General features: G+C 39.1%; 1 protein-coding gene across 1 annotated transcript in view; it reads right to left on the bottom strand.

Annotated features, from left to right (window-relative positions):
• Positions 1 to 20,768, bottom strand: part of trappc10 (trafficking protein particle complex 10) — a 34,153-nt gene extending 13,385 nt beyond the window's left edge. Inside the window, exons 1-14 of the mRNA XM_037545311.1 lie at positions 20,550 to 20,768; positions 19,347 to 19,428; positions 15,992 to 16,127; positions 14,554 to 14,750; positions 12,724 to 12,919; positions 10,524 to 10,635; positions 9,563 to 9,810; positions 6,700 to 6,846; positions 5,348 to 5,462; positions 5,093 to 5,169; positions 3,852 to 3,943; positions 2,383 to 2,523; positions 2,024 to 2,136; positions 633 to 1,168 (exon numbers count right to left, since the gene is read on the bottom strand). Coding sequence (XP_037401208.1) covers positions 633 to 1,168; positions 2,024 to 2,136; positions 2,383 to 2,523; positions 3,852 to 3,943; positions 5,093 to 5,169; positions 5,348 to 5,462; positions 6,700 to 6,846; positions 9,563 to 9,810; positions 10,524 to 10,635; positions 12,724 to 12,919; positions 14,554 to 14,750; positions 15,992 to 16,127; positions 19,347 to 19,428; positions 20,550 to 20,610 — 2,253 coding nt within the window. The 5' untranslated portion in view covers positions 20,611 to 20,768. The remainder of the gene's footprint in view (positions 1 to 632; positions 1,169 to 2,023; positions 2,137 to 2,382; positions 2,524 to 3,851; positions 3,944 to 5,092; positions 5,170 to 5,347; positions 5,463 to 6,699; positions 6,847 to 9,562; positions 9,811 to 10,523; positions 10,636 to 12,723; positions 12,920 to 14,553; positions 14,751 to 15,991; positions 16,128 to 19,346; positions 19,429 to 20,549) is intronic.
• Between the last annotated feature and the right edge of the window lie 3,042 nt (positions 20,769 to 23,810).

Here is a 23,810-nt window from a genome sequence, read left to right as displayed (position 1 = left end):
GCATGGAGGTGGAAGTGTCATGGTTTGGGGATGCTTTGCTGCAGCAGGACCTGGCCAGCTTACCATCACAGAATCCACCATGAACTCTTCTGTGTATCAGAGAGTGCTTGAGGAACAAGTGAAACCATCTGTAAAAAAATTAAAGCTGACGTGGAACTGGACCCTGCAACATGACAATGACCCAAAACATACCAGTAAATCCACCAAGGACTGGCTGAAAACTAAGAAGTGGAGAGTCCTGGAATGGCCAAGTCAAAGTCCGGATCTTAATCCCATTGAAATGCTGTGGAGTGACTTAAAACGGGCTGTACATGCAAGAAACCCCTCAAACATCTGATAGCTGAAAGAATTCTCCGTTGAGGAGTGGGGCAAACTTTCTTGAGATCGATGTCAGAGACTGGTAGATGGCTACAAGAAGCGTCTCACTGAAGTTATTTCAGCCAAAGGGGGCAACACTAGTTATTAGAGGGTAGCATGTCCTAACTTTTTCCTCCATTATAATATGCATTTTTGTTCATATCTTGTTTCATGAGTAAAACAATGTTAATTTTTGTTGTTTAATTGCAATTAAATCAGTTTCTTTACAGTTTCATTACTGTTAGCAAAAACTCTAAAGCAGAAAACATCCTCACCGGTGCAGTAAAGACGATGCTGTTGTTGCCAGGCAACAGCGTCACATCATTGGTCTTCAGCATCTGCGCCCCATCTTCCATGGTGAGAGCTGAGGCTGAGGCGCTAGGGGTGTCCAGGGACGATGTGCTGTCGTTCCCTCGCAGCAGCAGGTGAACATTCTTGCACACCACACCGGTGGAGTTGAGGGCGTTGTCCGAGGGGCTGCGGTCCTGCATCTCATAGAGCTCCAGGGCAGGAGCAGCTGAGGACTGTGGTGACCCATACGAGGGACTCGTGGCAGGGAACGTGACGGTGCCATCTGGGCTGACCCCTGGGCGCCGCTGTGAGCCTGCCAGTCCGGGCCGTGCGCCCGGCTGCTCTAGTGTGAAATGGACACTGGCCGCCAGCTGCTCCAGCCGCACGGGAACAGGCATCAGGCCGCAAAGGCGCAGTTCTAACTGCAAGGAGGCACCCACGTGCACTGTTGCTGTTGCTGGCCGGAAACGCAACTCCCGCAGCTGAGCAAATGCACTCATGCTTAAAGCCATGCGCTGGTCTAGGGTCCAATGGAGAAAAGAAAACACAGACATAAAGAATGTAATTTAGAATTACTTAATTAAGCAAGCCTACAAAATGTGTGCCATAACAAAGTTGTAGTGCCCTCTTCAGGTGATGTGCTGCTAGCTGTGGGCTCAGGACGCTGGTGGCAACCACGAGAGGCACCAGAGCAAGGAGCAAGTCCCAAGCTCCGCTCCCTGGGCCCCGCCCCTGGTTACACAGCGAGGCCGCCTCATTACACCTCATGTTCGACCCAGGCAGCCGAGTTGCCAGCTGGGGGCAGTAACGGGGAGGCGGAGCTGCGAGCTCTCGCTCCCTCTTGGCTCTGGTGCTCACGGGTAGCAGTGCCGTGCTACATATAGCTTATGTATACATATGTAGCGGTGGGCAATGTGGCAAACATATCGTAATGCTTAAAAGACATTTGCATGATACACAGTACATAACACATAACATAACCTCTGGGGTACGATTATTTTTATTCAGCACTTTACATACTGCAATGCAACAAATCCTATTATACAGGACTAATATTGTTCTCTTTTTGTAACAAAACATCCAGTTGTTTGGTGTTCAATGACTGACGTTACCCACAAATGTGGTCAAACAAGACGATATAACACAATATCTTCAAAGTGCCCACATCTGTTTGAAGGGATGTGAATTTCTAACCTCAAAACTATTCTTCAGGAAGAAAATTCAGTGCATCAAGAAATATCAAATGTCACTATGATTTCATTTAAAAAATTGCAATTTATTTATTTATTTTTGAAGTTACACATTTACAACAGCAATGCCAATCCAACCACTAATGATCAGCCAAAAAACATCGTGATGTTAATGAACATCTGACCTTTGTCTTCCGAGGCCTGGTTAGCGAAGGTGAGAATTTCCTGGCAGTAGTGCTTCCTCTCCTCGTCTGTCAGGTTGGCATCACTGGCCAGAAGGGCGCTTGTTTGCAGGTAACTGGCACAGTAAGTGAAGGAACTCCAACAGCCCAACAACTCCATACAAACTGATGGAGGGGAATGTGAATATCTGCTTTCAACCAGCATTATTAGTTAACTGGAACTACTGAAATTATAAAGTAGGGACTATTACTAATGAGTGGTGCACACCTTGAGAAGCAAGTTGTCCTAAGCACACAGAAGGGGAGTTGTAAAGTTCAATGACACTGTGATGAGTTGAGGCATTACATTAGTAAAAGGATACTCCTCCGTCTGCTGGAGCTGTTTCTGACACTGAGCAATCTGCTTGCGTGTGTGCGTCACTGGCAAGCTCCAGCCTTCTGCCGTGTATGACTTCAGAGAGTCCAGCAGGAAAGTTTGTGCTGTCTGGGGGTCACCTTTCCTCCTATAAACACGCACATAAACACACAACACAGGCTTTCAGTTGGATTTCTTTAAATTATATATCATAACATTATACGTACAAAGTGTTGGGCAAAGCTCATAAAATATTTTCTACCTTATTTATAAAATATTTCAAACTAAATACAATTAATTTTATACTGCCATTTTCCAACCTCTCTATCACTTTGAAATGATCTCTGTTTTGATTGGCTGCCCTGTACTGTGCAACATTCGAAAAGCAGCCCAGGATGAAACACTCTTTATAACTTCAACGTGAATGGCCAGAGCTAAACTGCTGTAGGCTGAATAGATGGATATACTGAAATCTGCTGATTTTCATAACATCACAGAAACAACTAATTCAGAAAGTGCTGTTTTAGCAGCTTAGTTCCCAGATATGGACTATATGTGGACTTAATGATCTGTTCTGAAACTTTCACATTCTATATCAAACGTGTTTATTTAAAAACAGTGAGAATATATTCCATGACATAAGACCTATATGTTATTATTAATAAGATTAATACATTATCAACTCTTCCAGATTACTGGTTCCCTACTCTAATAGAACATAGTACAAATCTGACATTGCTTGATTTTATTGGACTGTTTTGTTCCAAAGCATATTTCCAGAAAATTAAGTGAAGTCAAAGTTTATTTATAGAGCCCCTTTTACAACAGGTCTTGTCACAAAGCAGCTTTGCAGAAAAATCCTGGTCCAAGCCCCCATGAGCAAGCCAATGGTGACAATAGCAAGGAAAAACTCCTTAAGAGCAAGAGGAAGAAACCTTGAGAGCAACCAAGATCCAAAAAGTGCATTCTCCTCTGGTCGACACCAGATAGAAAGGACACTATATGAACTGTATTAAAAAATATTACACTGTAAAAATACTTTTGTACTTAATTTTTAATAAAAGCTCTTTCTAAAATGATTTGACACTCCCAGTAAATTACATCCATTGCAGTTAATTGTCATTTGATGTTTGGGTGACTAAAGCAAATAAAACTGTATGAAAAAGCAAAAAAGGAACTGCTCGAAAATAGAAAAAACACTATTCTATTTGAATTAGAGCATGGATACAATGCATAGAATAAGTATTAACAAGTTAGATGACTGACTTGTCAGCATGTGTTTTCTTTTCTTTAAGGCGCACAAAAATAGATAATCTTTGTCTTATACCGGTCCCAATATGTAGTCCTTATTAAAAACTAGAGAAGACAAAGAACGCATTCTACAGCAGCACAAGGCAGCACATCTTACTGTAATCATCCTGCAAGACATACAAGCCAGACAAGAGTACATTTCACACAAACTCAAAACCTACTCACATGTAGAACTCAGCCAAGCTTTTCCCCACCAGCCGAGCTGAACGCAATCTGCCTATGGCTCTGTACATCTCCAGAGCAGCATGAGACAGCTCCTGATCATTGACAGAGAGAGAGAGAGAGAGGGGAAAAAGAGAAATAAAGAAGACTGATTAAGCGTGAGATAAGATTAAAAGTTGGAACAAACGGCATGTGAGTGTACATGAGCAAGTGAACAAGCAACTAAATACCAAACAATGACACAGACTAGAAGGGAACAGTTTGTGAATTAACTTTAAGTTAGCTTGAGAAAGCTGTTGAGAGAAATCCGTGGTTGTTGCTAAAGTGTTGCTATGCCATTTGTACAGTGTCCCAGGTACATGCTACAGTGTTGCAAGACCACTGCAATGGACTCTCAGGCGGTTGATAAGGTGTTGCTAGGCTAATGCCATGTTATCATAGGTTCTGGCTAAAATGTTGCTAGGCCATTGCTATGGTATCCCATATGGTTGCTAAGGTGTTGCCAAGTCGCTGCTATAGCATCCCAGGTAGTTAATAATGTGTCTGTGTGTATGTATTTGTAGCAGCTAGATTTGAATTTTCTGTCATTAATTCCCTAAGGGGGAAAAAATAAAATCAAATTTTAATTTAAAAATCACATGTTAACAAAAACAGTATTAAAATCATAAGTGCCAAAAGCAAAAGCACATCATTTAAACCCTGCAAAGTTTTGTGGTTCTAGCTTAAAAACAGCAAGTATAAAAACTGCCACCCAACCTGAGCCCAATGGGATCCAACAAAATACAGAGTTTCAAGCTGGGCTCGGGATGATTTTTTTATGTACAGGCCAGGGTCTAGTCCTGGTGTATTTTCAGTTACTAATTCTTGAGGGAACACTGTGCTCATGTTGTCACTGGTGGTTGTTGCAGCTCCACTGTTAACAATGCAGTATCTAGAATGCAGTAATATTAACAAAGCAAAGCTTTGTAAAACCATATGTTGTAATTCATCTCTGTTCGTGGGCTCAAGTGGGTTTGGGTCTAGTTCGTTTTAAGCTTAGCACTACTGGTCCAGATTTTTCGGGTCTCCAAATTGCAGGCAAGGTTTGGTTGCAGGTTTGCAGGAGCCCAATTTCCTCTGATATAGATAGAGCAAAAATATTTTAATTGCAAGAGAACCTTTTTTAAAACCTACCACATTTGGATATGATCAACATTTCAATGTAAGAATATTATAGCTGACACCAGACTTCCATCAGTTCTTACCAGATAGTGTTTTTCAAATGCCTCCACTGATGACAAGGCTTCTTTGAGTTTTTTATATGGGCTTTGAAGACTGTTCACTATGAAAGATCACAAAAACTTAGTATCAGATCATCTGCATATAACATGTGGTGGTGGTAGATACTCATTTCAGACCTGCATATTATTCAAAGAAGTTCCATTCTGCATAATCATTTCAGCCAGAGCAAAAACAAAGTGGCATGTCCCTATGATTAACAGAAAAATTGCAATGGTTACCTGTCTCTGGTCTCTCTGCCCCAAGGCCTGCCAGCAGGTCCACAGTGCGGTTTAGTTCCTCAGAGTTGGGCCCGTTCTCAGACACAAGACCACACATGTAGCCTAGAGACTTCAGCTGACAGCAAAACACAACATGAACATGTGTATTAGGGTCTAATGTATATATATGTTTTTTTTTGTATTCAAGTTTTACAAGGGTAAGATTTTCATTCACCTTTGTACCTGTGTAAATGTGATTTGATTACACACAAGCAATGAACTGAAAAAAGATCATTCTTGAGCTGTTTGTTATTTAGAAAAGGTTTGCCATGCAGCTTAAGAAAGCCCTGATATAAAGATTTTCGTTATTGAAGACAAACTTACAGTTAATGCTGCACAACATAATTTTTAACAGGAATTAAACATATGATAAAGCCTCTAAAAACTCCCTCACATTATGCAGTTATTACATGCAAAAACACAAATGTCTCACACACATTTTTTGCCTAATGTCTGAGACACTGTTCTACATTATAGTTGTAAGATACAGCTTTTTCAAAATCCATTTATTGCAGGACAGTATATACAGGATATTGTAAGGCAAAATAGTACATAACTGTTCTACTATCATCAACATTACATATAAATCTCAGAAGACGTGCAGGTTTACAGATTAGCTGGACAGTAAATTAAATGGTTCAAATCAGTTTGAATGACTGCTTACAGCTCAATGATCAAATTATGCAGAAATCTGGAAATAAAAAAACATGTGTGAAATTATTCTTTTAGGTTAAGTTTAAAATTTAGTCTTAGAAAATTCCAGTAAAGGTAATTACATACATGGAATACTTATGGGATATGTTTTCTTTATACATTATGCACTTACAAACATAAAATACATGTAGAAAATGTTTTAGCTCAGGTAGATTACAACCATGTTTAAATTTCATTATAGTTTTGCTGCACTTTTTCTTTTTTCATGAAGACTGTATCCTGTTCTGACTTTAGAGCTGATCAGCCCTGTCTATGCAACATCTAAAAGCACTTACTAACATGTGCATCACACCCTTTTGCACCTCCTATTTTAAAACCATGTTGTTCGCAAATCACCAACAAACAGGAAACATATTGCTCCTGTGTGTTTTATCAGCTCAAGCAAATTCACAGTGGTTATTGGTGCTGCACATACTATATTATATGCAGTTGCTAATCAGCAGTTCACTGCACATGTTGAGCTCTACAGTGTCAGTAATAGTGCCAGAGGTTCACCGTGTGAGTGTGAAAGAGACTGAAAGAGCCACAACACCCACCAAAAGTAGCACACTGTCTGCTTCTATGCGTACACGGGGCAGAAAAGGAGAGCACCACGATACCTTCTCAGTAGCATATGTCCACAGGCCCACAGTGTGGGAGAAGTTGGCCTCTAGCTGGGAGCGATCGCAGCAGCCCTCGATCCTGTGCAGCACCTCCAAACAGCTGAGGAACACCCAGCAGTCCAGCGCCCCCTGAAGGACTGATACCTGCAAAACAAAAACAGCACCAGCAGTGTTCAGAACATAGGTCTGGGCAATAAACAAAAACAATAAGTATTTTTAGCCACTGATGATGTACATTTGAGGTATTTTCTACAGAAAGATTATGCCATGCACTTCTTTAATTCAGTTTTAGCAGCAAAAGCTTTTACTTTGAACATCAGCTCCTTCATTACACTAGGTGGAAGGACTGATCATGAAATTTTAGCTGACAAATAATTATATAAATAAATGCAAATAAATATTTAACTGCCCTTTTCCCCACTATGCAACTGTTAAAGTACAAGGCTAAAGTGGCTACATTGGCTGTTTAGCTATCTTGCTTTCTAGCTGTGAACACTTAGTAGCTCCTAACTGCAAACAGACAGCTTGAGCTCAAGTAAACAAACAATACACAGCACTGCTCTCTAAAGGTGTAAATAGTACTAGTCAGAAGTTGGAACCTTTTTATGTTTTCTTTTATAAATGTGTCTGAACCAAATAGATAAAAACTATTCCAATTCTGTGGCTGCAGCTTAAACACAGGATCATGAAAAACAGTGGTGGACGAAGTAAACAAATCATGTACTTGAGTTAAAGTAGAGATACCCAAGGTAAAATATTACTCCAATAAAAGTAGTTCCTCCCTTTAGTCATCCACTTGAGTAAAAGTATTTGCCTTTAAATGTACTTAAGTATCAAAACTAAAAGTACTAGAAGATTAATTATGATGTCCTATTGTCATTTTTGTAACACTCTTGCTCTAAACTAAACAAGTTTAATTATAACAAAAACTTGCTTTAAACTCAGATTCACAAATTAGTTTTCCTTTACTATATTGCATATGTAGGTATCTGTTCATAAACAAACTAGACAAAACGAATTGGCTATAAAATTAAAGTGTCTGTATAAATTCCGAAAAAAGACACGTCAGTCACAACTGCATGTGTACATATTTCTATATTAGATTAGATTAGATTAGATTAGATTAGATTCAACTTTGTCATTGTGCAGAGTACAAGTACAGGGCCAATGAAATGTAGTTAGCATCTAACCAGAAGTGCAATATATAACATTATTTACATAAAGTGCGGTGGTAACAGTGACCAGTGCATAAATATAACTGTTATATACATGTGTGTACAAGTGAAATATGTAATATGTAATATAAAATATGAAACATACAATATAAAATATACAGTATTATATATGCAGTGTTATATGTATCTATATATATATCTGTGTATTAAGTTTATATACAGGAATGTACATATTGAATATATAGTATATAATATACATATATACATAAAGTGAGATATGCAGTAATATGATTATATATATAATATATTGTGGTCTATTTACACAAAGTTTGGTTAGTGCCAGGAGTTTCTTCCATCATTTATGTAGGAAAATTTTATGCTGCTGTACTGACGTTGAACCGTGTGCTTGCACTGGGTCGGTATGTCCAACAGGTCAAAACAAGCTCAAAACAAAGCTTGTGCTGTGCCCTGATTGGTGTTCTTACTTCACGCTTCTTTTGTTGTGACATGTTAAATTTGTATTACACGTGTAAACCTAAAGGAAAGACAGATTTCGCAAAATGTAGTGGAGTAAAAAGTAAGGTATTTGACTTTGAAAGAGTGAAGTGGAGTGACTTTGTGGAGTGAAAGTAAAAAGTCAACAAAAATGGAAAAACTTCAGTAAAGTACAGATACACATAAAAACAACGAATTACATTTACTTAGTTATTGTCCACCACTGATGAAAAATAACAACAGTGGAAAATAATTAAATAATTGTGATCAGACAATTATGCAGTAATTGAGACTACTAGGATAATAGAGCCTTTTATTCAATAGACATGAAAGATGAAGAATGAAGTATGATGAGCTGATGTATGAAACATGAGATGTTTTGTGTTTTTGTTTTCTTTCCTGGTAACCCAAGCTGTCTTTTTCTTGTTGTTTTAAACCCTGAACAGTGTAATCTCTGCATTTCATAAAATGATACCATTACACAGGCAGCTTTTTGCACAGGCAAGATAGTAGCCTGCTACTCATTTAACCAGCTCCGGCACATTTCTGGAACAATCTTATCTACAATGGGTACAATATATTTTGTCCACATTTTGCTTCTTTATCGTTCAGAATTGTAGCTACGACATTAACATTGGTAATAAACACTACAGTCTCAATAGTCACCCAAATATACACAGGCAAGTCTGTGAAGACCTGGATGCAGTTTGAGCAGGTTGAGAGAAGTTTTGGTGATGTATTTTTAGAGAAACAATTCGGACTATTGGGCTGACTACTGTGTTTGTAATCAATGTTAGCCTTGCCACTCTAGTTCTAAGGTAAAGAAGCAAAAATAAGGACTCCAAACAGGTCGCAGCTTATTAACAACATCTAGAGTATGTGGAAAACTGTAAATCATAAATAAGATTTTACACTGAACAATTCCTTTGATGTGGGATACCATCATCCAACATGTTAAAACATTCAGTCATGTTCATGTGTGGGAATACTATTGTCTTGTTTTGGTTAGATTCAATAAATGAACAAGGTACACAAGCTTTTACCATTACTGTAGATGGTTACCACTGTATATTTATCATCATCGCTGGACACCAAACTGGCCCAAGTCATGCAAGTCTCAATGAAGCATCAGGCAATGGCGTCACAATTTCTACAGCACCTTTTAGCACCTTACACCCAAACACACCCACCTCCAGCAGGCGCAGCTCCTGGACACAGTTGTGCAGCAGCTCCAGTGCTCTCTGCGTAACTTCCCAAGGCCTCTGCAGGAAGATGAGCAGTGTGCATTGGCGGGAGAAGAGGTAGCTGCGTAGGTCAAGTAGGCTCGCCTCACCGCGCTGGATCAGCTCCCTTTTCTCCATGTCTATGGGCCTGCGCAGGAGAAGTCCATTCCAACTGCGCACCGGCTGGCAAAATGAACCCAGCCAGTTGGCTCCATCTGGTTATGCAAAACAAAAATGAATGTGCCACATTAACTTCTGTTCAGTAATAGCCAAGACAAAATTAATCTAAATTGATTAAATTTCTGTTCCATATTGAATTTAGGTAAGGACCAATATATTAAAAGGGACCCATTATGTTTTTCAGGTTTTTGCATTTCCTTTATGTTATATAGGGCTTAAACACTCAGGAGCTCTAACAGACCATTATAGACAGAGGGTGAATAAAGATGTACAGTATCAGAGAATAAATGTGCTTTTGGAACACTGAAGAATGTAATCTATTCTAGTAGACCCCAAAAATAAAATTATGAACACTGAAAATAGGCATGAGAGGTCCCCTTCAACTGACTGAAAATATTGCTTTAATTTTCACTATATTAAATTATACTGGCCAATATTAGAATTTGTTGCTAATGATCAATATCAATCATACACAAATTCCTACCCACTAGGCCCAGATAAAAAACACAGTGGCTAAGCAAATCATTTAAATTAACATCTCATCATTCAACATTATTTTTTAGAGATTCCTCTCCAACCTGTAAAAAGAGCATTAAATATTGTGGCCAGTAATGGAATGATGAAGAGGTTTTCAGAAAATGGCTTCTTCTTGTCACACATTATTTTCCCTCATTTACTATAAATGGACATTACTTTCTTATTAGTAAAACCACCAAATGTTTCAGTAGCTGTCCAGAAGCCACTGTACCTCCAGCGCCAAAGTTGAGCACATACTGGGTGAAGAGAGCATCCAGCTCATCGTACTGGACCAGTGCGTCTTCATACTGCTGCAGCATCTCGAACACAAATGCGAGCTCCTCCTGCACACAGCAGCCCATAGGTGTTAAGCATCATACAACAGAAGGGACTCTGTAAAGTCAAGCTCATCTTTCTCCAAGTAACTGTGTTTGCAATAAAATGAGAGGGCAAAACTGTTCCTGGATCAGCAGTCTTATTCCAAATAAGCTGACAAATGGAACCTCAGGGGGCTAATTAGCAGTTGTAGGCAGAGAGAGCAGCGATAGTTGTAGGAGGTATAAATATGTGCATCCAAAGTAACACACTTACCAACAGAGTTAACTTAATTATTTTAATGCAATTCAGAAATATTTTACAACAATAAATATCACACAAGTCACCCTTTTGTTTATTTTCATTTTCAGCCATTAAATACAAGAAAAAAAAGTAGGAAACATATGTTTAACACAAAATTGCAAAAAAGCATGAAAGCATAAATAGTATAAGTAGAGTTATATGACAATATGACATTGTTATCATGATAACCTATATCACAATATGTCACAATAATCTTTTGTGATCATATCTTGGATATTATCAGTATTTAAAAACCAACTGCAAACAACTGAATTCATGTTTTTTGATGGCATTTTTAAAATGGGTGCTTACTTAAAGTACTTTGATATAATATTTTGCAATATTACTCATCTCTAATATTAAATATTTTAAGTATATTTACAGTATGTACACACTACTGTTACTTTAATTCTTCAGTGCTTCTGACCTCAAAACCAACTAGTTTCAGCTGTGTCCTCCCAAAAATCAGATTCACACAACATTCACACAAACAAAAACTCAATGCAAGATGTGCAACTGTCCAGAAGCTGTTACTAATAAAGAAAACCGTAAAGAATATTTGCCCTAGAATACCAAAACTGAAAATCAAACATCACCATTTTACATACTGACAAGAAATTAGAATCTTTAGAAATAACACAAGGTTTTACGCACACCACCAAAGCAATGAAAGACTCTTCAAACCATGCCTACAACCATCAGTCAGATCAGTCAGACTGACACATGGTGGAGATTCAGTGCAAATTTGCGGGTGTGCGACAACATTTAAAGTTGGTGATTTGTTTTTGATTGAAGGGATCATGAATGTATTCATATTTATTTGTACTTTATACATCATGTAATATGAGCTGGAAGCTTTTGATTGGGAAGAAATTCATTCTACAGCAAGATAACAACTCTAAACAAACTGCTGAGAAGATCAAGGCATATCTACCAAACAAAGAAACTGTTGGTGTTCTCAGAACAATGAAGTGTCCAACCCAGATCCCAGATCTCAACATCACTGAATGTGTTTTGAAATTACTTGGATCATGAAAAGCAGAATATTCAATCAACCCTGTAGGCTTCTGTGAAAAACTAATAGTAAGGCCCAATCCCATTTCACCCCTTGCCCCTACCACTTTGCCCCAGAATAGTACTGCTGCTTCATTTAAGGTGGAACAGGAAAATTTGAAAGAGAAGCTGGTGGAAAAAAAAAAAAAAAAAACTTACTTCAGCTTTGTATCAGCAATGAATTAGTGGTGGGTGATAATGAATCATTTTCCCATCCCCCCTCTTTGAAAGCATATGATGCTCTAAATTTACCTTAAGTCCAGCAATGAGGTTGCTAAACTTTACCCTCCTCTGGTCTCACTACTGACTCGCAGGTTTGCCTACAGAGCACCACAAGTAGCCTATTAATGAAGTAATGTTATGTAGAATTTGAGGGTCTCGTTTCATAGGGGAAGATTTCAACCACTACCTGTTGTGATTCAGTTCCGAGGGGCAAGGTGACACTCGAAAACAAGGGTTAGGGGGTAAAAAGAAGAAATGGGATTGGGCCCAAGTCTCATGAAAAGAATGAAAGACTAAATACTGAAAATAACTAATATATCTAGCCGTTGTGGCTTCTGTTAAATTCACACAAAAGAGTGAAAAGGGTGATGCTGGACTTTTGCAGAGAAGAGAAACGTAAAGGAATAATATACTCAGGCTAATACACACTGATGCACTTAATTCCTAGTGCTATAAAATGTCTTCCTGTCTCTGGCTTTATATTAACTCCTAAATGTGGTCGTCTCTGACTGATGATTGGTTGTTAAGTAATTATGTACCTGGACCATGAAGTAGTCGCAGAAGCTCCAGCCAGGCTCAGTGCGTTTCTCCCGCAACGTGCGCATGTCGTCCTCAAAGCGTCCCAAGTTTTTGGTGAAGGACATGAGGAGCAGAGTGCGCAGCTTCGTCAGGAAAGAGTTCCACGACTCCTGTGAGCGAGAGGAGTCCCTCAGGGGGTCTGACAGAGCAACACACCTGAGAGGGGAGGCAAGAATAAAGAAAGAGAACAAGGGAGAGAAGGACGAAGACAATATGAAGGAAAAGAAAAAAAAAGTGTATTAGTAACACTTATTAAAAAAAAAAAGAAATTTTAACTTGGATAGGCTACAGCCAAAAAGGCTATAATACAACTTTCTGTTACTGAGCTACTTACAAATGCAATAGTTACTAAAATTTGCACTAAATACTTGGGCAGCCAAGCCAATAAATCTTGCTGGCAAAATTAAAAATTTGTGGCCAGGATTTTAGAAATACGTTTACTGCATACACATCATATTTTCAGTTAAAAAGCATGCTTACGTACTAAAACAAGGTCAGGTGCTGCTTTTTACATGTCCTTCATGTCCACTGTTTTTTCCATTCTATCAGTCAAACGTGAGATCGATGTGATGGGAGATTTTTATCATTCAACCCTGCTCACCCACCTCCATCTTCATCAGGCTTTAAACAGTCAGCCTGCTGATTGGTTGCTGAATATCACTGTGTTGTATCAGCCCTCATAGTGAAAGTTGTGGCCATGCTTTTGAACATTTTTTTAAAAAACAAGTTACTGTCAATAAAAAAAAAGTGGTGTTTGTGCAACAGAACATGACATCCTTTCAAAATCATACTCTAGCCAAACTTTCTTCTACTCCACTATGTCTCTTTTTTCATAGTGCATATCAATAGCAGATTTGATTTATTGCCAGTACTGCCACTGACAGTAAAATCATACTTAAAGTATGCAGTTATTATTGCCGGCGACAAAGAAATGCTCTCAACAGAAGTTGTCACTTGCCAATCTTGTTAGCCATTGCTGTGGGAGCGTTAAGCAACATTTTGCAAATACAGACAAAATATGATTCATTGCAAATATTTCTAATTGAACAGAATCTAAATCACACATGGCTGGGTGTAAAGTAGTTGTTTTGTTATCAAGGACGATATCTGTGTATATGTGAAAACTCTACAAGTCTGGAAAAGGAAAAAAAAAGGTCTTTCAAGCCACAGGCTCTGCATTATTAAAATGTGTGCAATGTTGTGGCCAGAAGCACTAGGCAATATGCAATGCTGACCTCTGATATTATAACCATTTAATTACTTACCTGACAAGTATTTACTATCGTTTTCTGTCTGTATGAACGCCACAACAGTAATAATGATGTTTATATTTTTAATAACTTTCTTAACTATCCACATTTATTGTTAACAATCTACTCAGCTAAATTACTTATCTTCTTTTTACCATATAATATATATAACTTAGGGAATAACATATACACTGCTATGCATTAGTCTACACTGCTCCTTTTAGAGTGTTCCTGCTGATAACCACTGCCATAACTGTAAAGCTCCCACACGCAGCAGACATGAGTCATGCCTTTACAGATATGCTCTGGGGAGGTGGGGCCTCAGGCCATAAATAGGGCCTGCCAGTTAAGTCCTCTTTAAATTAGCACAGCAGGAGCCATATAGACACAGCACGCAGTATATCTGATAGCACAACTCTCATCCAACCACAGTACAGCGCATTTACACCCAACTAAAAATGCAGAGGCAAGCAAATGACCTTCAGCTGGTAGGAGTAGGGGGTTTGTGGTGGGCTGCAGCTGCTGCTGGGCTGTCCTCACCTGTCGCTCTGCTTGTTGCAGAAGTCATTGCGGATCTTGTCCATGATGGAGGTGCGGGGCAGGATGTTGGTTTTGTTCTTCTTCTTGCCGTCGCTCTCCACCACCACGATGAGCCAGTCGGTAGAACCGTGGAGTCGCAGCACATTCTGCCATCGCTGCATGTCCTCCTTCACTGTCGCCTTATATGTCTCTGTGTCCTGATGCACGGACATATCAAGAGGTGGACAACAAACATCTAAGTCATCATTTGCATTATTTAACTGTTTTATTTCTTTAAAGAACCCACAGCAGTTATTACAGTATTCTCGTTTTTTTCTTCCTGTCAGACTGAACTGTGTTTATAATAATAAAGATACTCAAAAGCATTTTATAACGCTCTATTTCTTTGAATCTAGTTTCCAGTCTGGATTCTGGTTCTCAGGAAATATAATTAACAGAAAATCACACAGAAGCCTCAAAGACCAAATTTTTCTGAATTTAGTTTGTCCAGTTTCAGGGTTCTAGTGCAATTATTCCGTAACTATTTCGTTTTAAGACAGGAAAATGGAAGAGTCTGAGTGGCACTAGCATGCACAAAAGTAAAGAGTGGACAAATTACATAGCAATGGATTTGATAGACTTAGACTTGAAGGCTTTGGCTTTCTGATAAATATATATTTCCAGCTTTACTTTTTGCAGCATAGGAAAATGACAAACTTGGACTTAATAGATGTTTTGACTGGAAGTTAAATAAATGGTTGTCTCTGACTTTTGCACAGTTCTGTACAAGTAATCAGAGTGGGTAAGTTTGTTTACAGCTATCTGACCAAGACAGCAAAGAAAAACATGTTCAGGTATGAGCGAGCTGAAACGCATTTGTTTAATAATGAACTTTGTTATCGAGCCTGCATTATGCTTGCAGTCTACAGAGCCACAGTAGATAACCAAATTAGCTACTTCACAAAAGTTAGTCCAACCATATCCATATAACTTTGCTGGGTACTGTAAATGTATAGCCTGTCCCCAAAGGCACAGTTTTAAACATTGCTCCACCAAGATCTCTTGTCCTCTTAATCCATACGCCATGGATGTCACCAAAGCAGGAATATTGAGGGAGCCTGCAGGGTTTAGGGCACCTTTTGGGACTGGATGATGAGGATGTGAGAGAGCAAATGCCTCTCTTAGAAAGCATCAATATTCTACTAGTTGTTTATTCAAATACAGGTGAATATTTATTGCAACATTTTATAATGACAATAGCTATGATTAAAAAGTAATTTACATTTTTAATTCCTTCCTCTACCGTCAAACAGAATGTGTTCTTAAGACACAGCTGCATTTGGCATAATAATGATGGGTCTTCTTTTCAGACTGCCAACTCTATATGGATTCTCTTAATTCTCCTGAAGCTGCACATAGTGAATGACAGAAGCTGTGCTTGGCTGAGACTAAAACTTACGCAGCAGTCAGTCCAGTAGATGTGCAGAAAAGGGAATGTGAGAAGAGCTTTGTTCCCTTCTTTAGGAAGCAGCTCCTCTTTGAACTGCACAAAGTTGGCCTCTAGGTGAATCATCTTTGGAGCACGACCATAAGACCTGTAGCAAAGGAAAACGTATACAAGAGCTATGGTCAGCCAAAATCCAGCAACAATCACTGCTGCTATTTTATTCTTTGGCAGGGATGCACCATTATGGGGTGAAACTGTAGAAACTGGGACTGGATCAAACTGGGATAAAATCACAAAGAAATATAAGATTTATTTCCTTAGGGTTACAAAAACTAAGATGAACGAAATACAGATTTTGGCACATCTTCACCCGTACATTATGCTGCTCTGGAGTACAATAAAGCAGGCACCAAATATAAAAAAATACTGAATTATCAGCCAATTCAAAACATCCATCTGGAGCTAACAATTTTTAAACCATTTGCCTAATGATATGGACATGATTCTGATATTATTGTGCGTCCCTATTGCTAATTTGTCTCATAAATAGACATCTATGGGTAAAATGCTTAGCTTAGAGTGGCTTTTCTGGCTGGTTCCTAGAAATACAATGGAGGGGTCACTAGCCTTTGACAGGAAGTGGAGTCTAAATTCCACAGAGCTGAGAAAATGAAACTGTTTGCCCTAGTTTCTGCTATTCTCCTTAATACACTGTTTCGAAATTGACAATGACTTTTGCCTTTCAGGCAAAACAGGAAGGTTATATAAGAAGGTCAAAGTTACTTTACCAAAAAAGGAAAGATGATGCCATGATGCTGTTCGTCTAAACTCATATGCTGAAACAGCTCGTTTTCATGCCTGTTAATCTATTTTCAATGCTGATCTAACACAGATTTTGTTTATTTTAAATAGTTCTGTAGTACACTGTAAAGAGTCATTTCTACGCTGTAGCAGGTATTTCCAGTGCTTTAAAAACAGATCTATAAACAGCTTGGATAAGTGAGTTTGAAGCATGAGTGGTGACCTTTCCTTTCAGCTAGATCAAGCTTCACTTACAGTCTCCTCACAAGACAGAGAAAAAGTGAGCAACAGGAAAATACCTGGGTGTAACGTGCAATAAAAAAAGACTTTCCTTAAAATCTAATGGGACATTTCTGTCACAGAGAAAAGACTTAGTGAGGGTATAACATTAAATCTATCACAGTGTAGTTGGGGAACCCTGCAAAACACTGAAAACCAACTCTCTAATTTAAAACCCTTTACAATATGAACTGAGGGACAACATGAAAACGTATGTGTCCAAATAGGAGTGCCTCTGAAAGCGTTATCTTGTGTGCATGTGATAATACTCACTGAAGATTTTTTTGGACTTTTATCTAATTCATCTCCATCACAAGATGCTATCAAACTTCCTCTGAGATATTTAACGGCTCTACGTCTTTTTGCTAACTCAGCACCACCGGACAGCTCAACATGCTTAGAGGAGAAAACTTACTGCCAATTTTGTTTCCTCAGCTAACAGATGCCCATGTTGGCTCACGTCACATTCAGTCGTTACCATCCTACCCACCCAGAGAGTGAGGAAAATTACACTCTCTTGGATTCCTGCCTAAAGTCAGGCTGCAGCATAACCAGGGATCGAACTCGCAAACATCACAACAACAGGGCAAACACTTCAGAGCAGGGTGTAAAATATACAGCCTGAGGGCCAGGATCAGCCTAATTTTAATTCTAATCCAGCCAGCTAGATTCATTCAGAAATCATGTTCCAAATGAAAATGATCTTGTGGACGACAACTGAACATTTGCAAATTAATAACAAACACAACACTTAACTAATCGCTACTCTAAATGTTGCTTGTTCTAAGAAATGAATTTCAATGCTGACAGTAAACGTCAGAACTATTAGAGTATGCATACTGTACACACATGCTATCCTGATCATTTGGACGGTGGAGCTGTTTTTATTCCATTCCTGATGCTGAAAAGTTTCGAATGAATCTGTGCAGAAGAGCAAACTGAGAGCTCAAAGTCAGAACTAAGCACAAGCATTTCTAAAGTACGCTGAGTTTAGTATTTGCTAAATATAGCAACCTAAAATAATGTCTCATGAGAAACAATCCTGCAGATTAACTTTAAGATCAGTTAGCTAGCAAAGTTAGCTTTTCTTAGCTTTGCTGCTGGAAGTCAGACCAAAAGGACTGTACAGTGCTCACATTTACGATTAAAGCTGGTAATTCTGTTTGAGGATAACTATGTATGTACTCATATTCATGCAAATCTTTTGCATTCTTTGCATTTAGCTTGTGTAAAAGATTACACTTCCTCAGCATCTAACTTTAGTCTGACTGTCTAATGTGTTTTGTAGGTAATATTTGTTTGATCAAGTTGTTCAATCAGAGTGTACCTTTCCGATAAATGACTATGAAATAAACACAAGGGGTTGTACTGTTAATGTCCTACTAAAGTGATTTTTGTTTTTGTTCCAGCCCGCATGACATTGGACCTGCTTGACACTGACTGAAGTGTAATGTGATGTGGTTAAAGACTATACTAACTCACAACAATAATGTTACAGAGACAATGTTTAAACTCACAGAAACTCATCTGGAACATCACAGCTTTTGTCAGAATGCTCACAGCACAATAAAAAAAAAATGTAGGATTTGTTAGAAGGTTACCTTGCATGCTTCTGTGATATTAGCACTGCAAAGACCAACATCGTGCTACAATTTACTGTTGGGATGAACAACATTAGAATCATCAGTATCGGCAGACCAGAAGGGTTGGCATCGGAACAAAATCTAGATCAGACTAATAGTACAAACCTACATTTATTATATCCTGAAAAAACACAGTGTTTGGGCAATGCAGGGCTACTCTATGCAAATGTCCACATTTTATTTATTTTATTCATTTTACTGCATTTGTAGTGTTGGCCATATAAATGCTATAATTCTTTTTAATCCTAATTTAGGAGGATCTAGGCCCAAAAACACTTTATATAGGGATGAACAATGCTATTGGAATCAGCAGATCTAACTATTGTGATTGAACAAATTTTTTCATTTGACCAATATTTCAACCTGATATCTGATAATGCCTTTATTGTAGCCCTGAAGAGCAGAATGTTCAGGTGACCCTGGGTTGCTGTGCTAAAATGTCTGCATTTTATTTCTTTTTATAAATGTTTATGCATCTGGATAAACAGATATATACATAACAAATACTGGGTATCAGCATCAGCCATAAATTCCCAGACTGGTACATCCCTAATATGCTGTGCATCCTAATACCAGACATTACATAAATCTTAATCTTCCTTGTCCTACAGACCAGACTGACTAGGTGTGACAGGGAGCCTCACCTTCTCCACTCCATCGGTTCTCGAGGAAGCTGCTGTGCCAGCATGCTGTAAAGAGCAGTGAAGAGTGTCTGGTCCCCGGCACCTACACAAAAAAACAGCAAGAATACAAACACAACTGACATCACTTCTCTCTTTCCACACTTAAAAGAATGCTCCAGCATTTTCCACCCTAATCTCCATCTGCTGCATATGAATGATGCCTCAGCATCTGCTCAGTGGCTTCTACTCTAAAGGTATTTTGGATCAACTGGTGTTCTGGTCTTTTACAACATACACAGAAACATAGCATTTTTCTCACTCTCTCTGTCCAACATGAAACATGAATACAAGCAGAAACATGCATCTACATCAATCTGTCCACTCGCCCTGGCTCATATTCATGCAGCTACAGAAAAAGCAACAGGAAAGACTGCCACTCTCTCTAAACCAGCCCAGTTTACTGAATGAGGGCACTGCTCAACATGGCTCCATGTCAGAAAAATGGAAGCGAAAGAATGCATTTCCCCTTTTTTATCATACCTCGAAAACACACACACATTTAGCCTGAAGGCAAACACAACTCCTTTAGTAAACAACAAGATACTGCATTTCACTCTACAAAGAGATGCAATTTATAATGTTCTCTAATAAACACGACACACAGCAAAACTGTGCTGCTCAAGTTGGCTTCTTATTCAAATTTTCCATTCCACCTTAAAAGCTGCGTCTGTGGCATTCCTGAGCATGAACAGTCGCCCTAATATAACGTTAACTGCTGTACCGCTTAAGGTGGAACGGATAATTCAACTAATAATGAGCCAACTTCATTCTCGTCCTTAACCTTCAACAACACACAGCCTCCTGGAGCATCATATCCTTACCCTTTAATCACAATAACAGTTATAAATCAGCATTTATTGCTTTCATCATTCAGCCAGTCCGGCCTGTGCTGTCACTCATCAGCTGCTTGAGAAACGTTAACAGCCCGGAGATTTAATGGCACTTGTCGCTCACTACCACATCGTTTTAAAGACACTGTGGAACTGTCTGTTACTTTTCAACTCACAAAATATTTGGCCACAATGCCACAAAGGCATAACACAGTCTTTCGTGAGTGTGTGCGTTTTTTCTGAGGTGTCAGACAAGCTCTGCAGTACAGACTGCAACGATTAGCTTAGCTTAGCTTAGCTACAACTGCTAACAACAACCTAGCAGCGCACTCACACGTCACTATAGGTTTGTTCTCCATCGTGTAGATGATGGGCTTCTCCTCATGGGGCTCCATGGGCTCTGGCAAACTCGGCCTTAGTCCACCATGAAAACGTCGGTCCGGTAAACTGAATTAAAACGTTGGAGCGCTCGCAGCGTCGAGAAGGCCGCTTCGCCTCCCCATTTCCTCTCTGCTGATGGAGTGACGACGTCCGGAGTTCGCCAGAGTGGAAAGGCAGGCTGCGTTTCATTCGTGATCGTGCGCTACTACCTACAAGACACACCCTACACCCTACTCCCTACATCTTACTCTTGACGTCCCGAGGAAATCGTAATTGTGGCCTTTTGTCTCTCAGACTTCACGTTTGTGGACCACGTTTGATGTGCTTTCCAGTGAATATGTGCTGTGTTAATCACTGTATCCTGTTTCTCAAACAAAAACACAGTGTGCAAGAAGATATAGCCAATCGCAGCCCTGCTGAAAAAAAATCTGAGAGCCATTAAAAGTTTCTGCTGGTCCTTGGTGGTGTCCAATAGTCACTAATAGTATTGTATGTTTTTCTTAGTGGGTTGATATCACAGTGCAAACAATTCTGATAGTTCATCAGGTGTTCTGGGACTGATGCTAGAAGCTTCTGATTGTTTCGTAATGGGATCTAATGGTGTCCTACAGGAAACCATCAAATGCATCTAGAAGCAGTCCCAGGCAAGCTGAAAAACAGACCAACAACATTCCATGCTGGTCTAAGCTGGTTTATATTAGTGCTGGTCTAGAGCTGGTTTAGGTGGTCACCCGGCATGGTCATACCATAACAGCATTGAAAACACTACAAATGCTGGTTTTGCTGGTGACCAGCATGATAACTTCCATTGCTGCTGACCAGCATAGCCAAAGCACAACACATGCTGGTTTTGATGGTGACCAGCCAAGCTGGTCTCTGCTGGTTTTCCTAACAGAGGGAAACTTGTTGAATTGTTAGAATCTTTTACACTGTGATATCAACCCATCAGTAAAGCACAAATTAGCATTAATGTCTACTGGACACCACCAGGAACCATCAAAAACTTTCAATGGTTTCTATGATTTTTATTTCTCAGTAGGTCATCCCAGATTATATTTATGTTACTAGTAGTCACTCAATATATCAAAAGTGATCTATTACAAATGACTAATTACTTATCCTATAAAAGTAATCACCTGTGATGGACTGGGGGCCTGTCCAGGTCTGTCCTGCCTTCCGCCCGATGACCGCTGGGATAGGCTCCAGCATCCTCCCGCGACATTGAGGGAGAAGCGGCTTAAAAAAATGGACGGATGGATGGATAAAAGCAATCAAATGATTCTTATTTTCACACTTCTTTACTTCTGTTTCACTCTTTAGACCCCATACACATGTTTTACCTGCTGGAAATTACAAGGGAAACCCTGATACGCTGCTGAAACACACAGCTTTGAGATTTTCTTAAAATCCACTCTTGGCAGAGGGGTTCATGAAATATGTTAAAAAAGCAAAATAGTCCCCAAAGAAACGTTTAGTTTTTGCTTTTTTTCAGATTAACCTCTATTTTACCCTCATCAATATTACATATAAATATTCAGAAGACGTGATATTTTAACTCTGGTTTCCTCCCACATTCCAAAGACGTGCAGTCAGGCCAATTGGACACACTAAATTGCCCCTACTCTTACAGCATTTGGCAGATGCTCTTATCCAGAGCGAAGTACAGTTTGATCATTTTACACTGGTAGGTGAAACTAGTGTTAGGAGTCTTGCCCCAGGACTCTTATTGGTATAGTGTAGGGTGTTTACCCAATTGAACCCCAGTCTCCAGCATAGAAGGCAGAGGTGTTGCCCACTACACTACACCAACCATCCCTAGGTATCCTTAGGTGCGAGTGTGTGTGTGTCTGTCTGCCCTGCGATGGACTGGCGACCTGTCCAGGGTGTATCCTGCTTTCTGCCCAATGACTGCTGGGATAGGCTCCAGCACCCCCCCGCAACCCTGAGGGTGAAGCGGCTTAGAAAATGTGTGTGTGTGTGTGTGTGTGTGTGATATTTAAGATAATAAATAAAGTGTCTATATCTGTGCTGTAGACATCAGGACCCCTGGCTCCTATCACCACCACTCGGTCAGTAGCTTTCTCTAATGGACTGTTTTACATCACAGGAACATATTCATAATAAATTTGTATAATGAAAAAATCCTATTCAAGCATTTAAACAGAAACAGATGTACTGAAAGAAATTGAATCAAATCTACGTAATATCAGTGCTAGTAAATCTCTACAAAATTCATGAACTGTGCAGTTATGTTCCCACATTTTCTGCGCTAGTGATGAGAGAAAATCTTTCTGAAGATGAATTCATTGAAGCAATCATTTTAAATGATGATGGCCTGTTCACTATCCACACATTGGAGCCACCTGCTGGCAAATTGGTGCATTAGCTCTATTAGTATATTTTCATGTATTTTAATTAATATGTTAATAGATTTGTATCATTATTATTTCTATTGGCATCATACCACATTTGTATACATGATGTAGCCCTTAATACATTATGGTTTTATATTTTATTTTATATGGTTTATATTTTATTATCATATTAATTTTGTATTTTGTGAACAAATGTAAATGTTATGTGAAGGTTTGTGGGACAGTGAGACACCCTTGCTAAAAAAAACAACAATATAACCATTGGGATTAAAACCTGATGGTTTTGCCTTCTAATGGGATTGATTCAATGGATACTATCAGAGACCACTAGTTCCCTGTAGGACACCTTTATATTCCATTAGGAAATCATCAGTGACAACTGGTGTCAGTCCCAGAACACGTGGTCAACAGCTAGAATACACTTACACTGTGAGGTTAAACCATTAGAAAAACACAGAATACCTTTAGTGACTATTGAACACCACTGGGAACCAACAGAAACTTTTAGTGGTGTCTATGATTTTTTTTCAGCAGGGAAGTCTCTGTATGAAGTCAACACTGGTGTATGTAAGTTTCTGGGTGCTGCAGAGTGTTTGCGCAACTGCAGTTTTGTTTGAGTCTCATGTACCTCAAAATGAATCCAAACCCTGTTTTTATTTCTATGTTTCATTCATTCTAAAGCCAAAGTATGCACTAAGGCATTGTTACAATGTGCAGTACTGGCTTGGCCCTTCACTTCTAGCTATTGGATTCACCTACTGTATAAGGTGCGCACACTGCTGTCACAGACGTTTAATTGCGCATACTCAGCATGCATAATCTCCAAAGCATTGGCCAAT

The sequence above is a fragment of the Pygocentrus nattereri genome, chromosome 15 (genome assembly GCF_015220715.1).
Source record: "Pygocentrus nattereri isolate fPygNat1 chromosome 15, fPygNat1.pri, whole genome shotgun sequence".
NCBI lineage: Eukaryota > Metazoa > Chordata > Actinopteri > Characiformes > Serrasalmidae > Pygocentrus > Pygocentrus nattereri.
Note: the sequence above shows the minus strand (reverse complement) of the source record. Positions and strands in the feature narration are given on the sequence as shown.